Below are 3,360 nucleotides of genomic sequence, written 5' to 3'. Positions count from 1 at the left end.
GTCTGGGGCCTCCGAACTCAGCCCAGTCGTAACACTGGAGTCTCACCGTACTTTATGGTTTACGGCGCCGAAGCGGTCCTCCCACCAGATATAGCTTTCCGATCAGCACGGGTAGAGAACTTCGACGAAGGCAAGGTCGACGAAGTACGGGAGCTAGAAGTCAACAGCGCAGAAGAGAAAAGGCTTGATTCTTGCGTACGCACGGCCAAGTACCTTGCTGTTTTGCACAGGTACTACAACAAGAACGTTAAAGAACGTTTCTTCGTGGTCGGGGACTTAGTCTTGAAGTGGAAGACGAACCAGGCTGGTGTCCACAAACTCGCATCCCCATGGGAGGGACCCTTCATGATTAAGGAAGTCACACGTCCAACGTCTTACAGGTTAGCTCATCTAGACGGCACGGACGTACCGAACTCATGGCACATCGACAAGCTTAGACGCTTCTATGCTTAACTACTGAGATATGTACTCTACTTGTGTTTTCGATTTACTTTACTAAAGCAACTATGATTTCTCCGACCACTCTAATGTGTCACTCCAAATTTTATGGTTATTGTAACTTAAGCCAGTACAAGCCGACCACCACTCCTTCTACGGTTTTCGGAGCAGGCCCTGTCTCCGGTTTCTCCCAACACGTGCACGGGATCCGCTCTCTACGTTGCGGGTGATCGGCAGGTCCCCCCTGGTTTGGCTTGTCTGCGTTCACGTGTGCACAGGTCATAGTACCTCATACTCCGACCACATGCCAGACTAGGGCCGCACAAACTTTTCAGGATGACGTGTCGAAGCAAAACGGTACAACTAAACAGAACGTTAACACGTTCCCACTTAGTTACACCAACACAAAATTTCAAGCTTAAAGTACGTTTTGTATAAAACAAACAAGCTTATAATGATATACAGTTACGTTATTACAAGCTTGCCTGAAAAGGCCCAAGTTTACAATAACACAACTATGTCCCCCTTCTACAGCTCTAAGCCTATTACATTGGCTGGTCGGGGCGCATGGCATTTACTGCTCGCCGCCTCTGATACCCTACTCGAGTCTCCGGGACTCTGGAGCTAGTCAAGCTGAAGGGGATGGCCTCACCGGTGCCTGGCTGGTCGAGACCGCAGGCTCTGTTGGTTGGCTTGTAGCTGATGGCATTTCCAGCTGGCTTGTCGATGGCATACCCTGCACAGGTGCTGTCCCACCTCCGCACAGGTTAATATCGCCGATTATCTTTGACGACAAGTCCAGCTGGGTAGTCCGAAGCTCTTCGGCCTGGTCTGGGTCTATCTCCTTCGGGTACCCAGCCTCCAAGCGTTGGAGATCGATCAGGGGGTAGTGAGCACGAACCATGCTTAGCACATGGGCACCCGTGTACTCACCCGCCTCCTTCACGAAGTCTTGGAACCATCCCCATGCTTGCTTGCATCTCTCGACCAGTCCGAGCTGAGGCGTCCTTAGCTCTTCCTCTGTGAGCGCCGGGTCGATAAGGTCGAGGACGGGCACAATGCCAGTCGCCATTTCTTGGCACCGCTTGCTCCACGTGTCCCGCTCCTCGGCGGCCTTAAGGCATTGTGCTTTCCAGTCGTCACGCTCCTTGATCACGGCCTCAAGGTGCCTCTTGGCATTGACTTTTAAAACTGAAAACAGTACAATACATCAAACATGATGACACGACAAGGCAATGTGGGCAATTGAACGAAAAAGGTGGTCTGGAGTGCTTACTTTTCAGGTCGTCCTTCATTTTGTTAGTGTGGTCTTGGAGTTCCGACTGGCGGCGTGCCAGTTTCTCGTTGTCCTCCTTCAGGCGACCACATTCTGCAAGCGCGCGTCTGTTCTCCCCCTGGAGGCGGGTCACTTCAGCTTCTAAACCTGCATTACAGCTATTGCTGTCAAGAACAAAATAACGCAAGTCCTGCACTTGCTATGATACGGTGAATACTTACCTGTTTTCTCCTGCTCTGTGTTTTTGAGCTGCCCGACCAGGTTCTGGTTCTGTGCTTCTTGATTTGTCCTCTCCTGGTCGGTGGCTTCAAGTTGGCGCCGTAGGCGTTCCACTTCAGCCGTCAGCTCCTTATTGGTCTTCATGACTACTTCTATCTGGTCGAAGCACCTTTTTCGGTACCTTGCAGTTTTCATCACGTCCTGCATATAGACAAGCTACGTCAGATAGTTCGACTACACAACAAGTTTAAGGATTAAAGCCAAATATACCTGGACTTCAGTCACCAGGCGTTTGGCCGCTCGTTCAACTCTTAAGGTTTCTTCGGCCTCTGGGATCTCCTCGTGCATGACCCATTCGTCGTTCCGATAGCGCGACACATATACATGTTGTCGTCTATCTTGGGGACGGCCCAGGACTTCTTCCACTTCATCCTCTTCAGCCTCCAGTTCGGGAGGAGGCGGTGGTCCGGAGTTTGCAGACTCCACGACCATCACGGCTTTCCCACGAGCCGTCGCGTTGGCACCCTTGTTTCGGGCAACTTCTGGCTGCTGCTCCTCGGCTAGATCCAGCTCCCGTGACGCTGTGGTATCCGCCTCATCAGGGTTTGTGCTCGGAGCACTTGTATTCTGCTCGGGGACTGGCGTCTGGTCGTCCGCCTGCTGAGCCCCAGGCAGAGTCCCTGCCATGGGCTCCTCCGCGGCCGGTTGCTGAGCAGTTTGTCCCGCCGTTTTTGGAGGGGACGTTCTGCACCCAGCTAGCTGGTCGGGGCTTTCGGTGGACGCGGATCTAATACATTCAGAGACAAATTCAGAAGACAATAGCATCTACTGCAAAATGCAAAGCTTACATCAAAAATATATATACTTACAGTTTTGACTTGCGGAAGGATGTGGCGAAGGAACGCCTCCTCGACCGCCCCTGCTCTGCTTGCTCGGCAGTTTCCACCGGGACTTGTCCAACCTCCGGTACGGGCGTCGGAGGATGAAGCGGCATGTTCTCTTCGTCTGTGCTCTGTGTCGCTGTGGTCGGTGCTGTGACCACTGCAGGCACAGAGGAGCCACCCTGCTCCGACGGCCCCACCTGCCTTTCTCCTCTTTCGGGGGACGAGCCGGAAGATGTCCGCATCCTCTGCTTCATCGTCCGACTGGGAGATGATGGCTTGGCGACGTTTGCTGGCAGCCGGACGCTTGCCGGCGGCTCTGGTCGAGGCGTCCTCTACGGTCTCGAGTACAGCCCAGTGAACTCCGTCGGTCCTGGCGCTGGTCTGGGCGGTTGGCCCAGTAGCTTGCGGCCACTCTACACCGGGGGGAGGCGACACAAACACTCCTGCCCGGTCACGGCCATCGTACTGAGACACAAAATGAAGGAAAAGACAGTTATTTCCTCGATACAACATGACTTTACAGTTAAAAGGAGGCGTCATTTA

The 3,360-nt window shown here is 53.2% G+C and overlaps 1 protein-coding gene across 1 annotated transcript; it reads right to left on the bottom strand.

Annotated features, from left to right (window-relative positions):
• Nucleotides 1–324: 324 nt before the first annotated feature.
• LOC136529839 (uncharacterized) lies at nt 325–2,935 on the bottom strand. Its single transcript, XM_066522895.1, has 5 exons — nt 2,803–2,935; nt 2,204–2,720; nt 1,936–2,134; nt 1,715–1,861; nt 325–1,629 (listed from the first exon to the last, which is right to left on the bottom strand). Exons 1-5 carry the CDS (start codon nt 2,925–2,927, stop codon nt 1,067–1,069), a joined length of 1,551 nt encoding a protein of 516 aa, XP_066378992.1. The 5' UTR covers nt 2,928–2,935; the 3' UTR covers nt 325–1,066.
• Nucleotides 2,936–3,360: the final 425 nt, after the last annotated feature.

Source organism: Miscanthus floridulus, chromosome 19, assembly GCF_019320115.1.
Source record: "Miscanthus floridulus cultivar M001 chromosome 19, ASM1932011v1, whole genome shotgun sequence".
Lineage (NCBI taxonomy): Eukaryota > Viridiplantae > Streptophyta > Magnoliopsida > Poales > Poaceae > Miscanthus > Miscanthus floridulus.
Note: the sequence above shows the minus strand (reverse complement) of the source record. Positions and strands in the feature narration are given on the sequence as shown.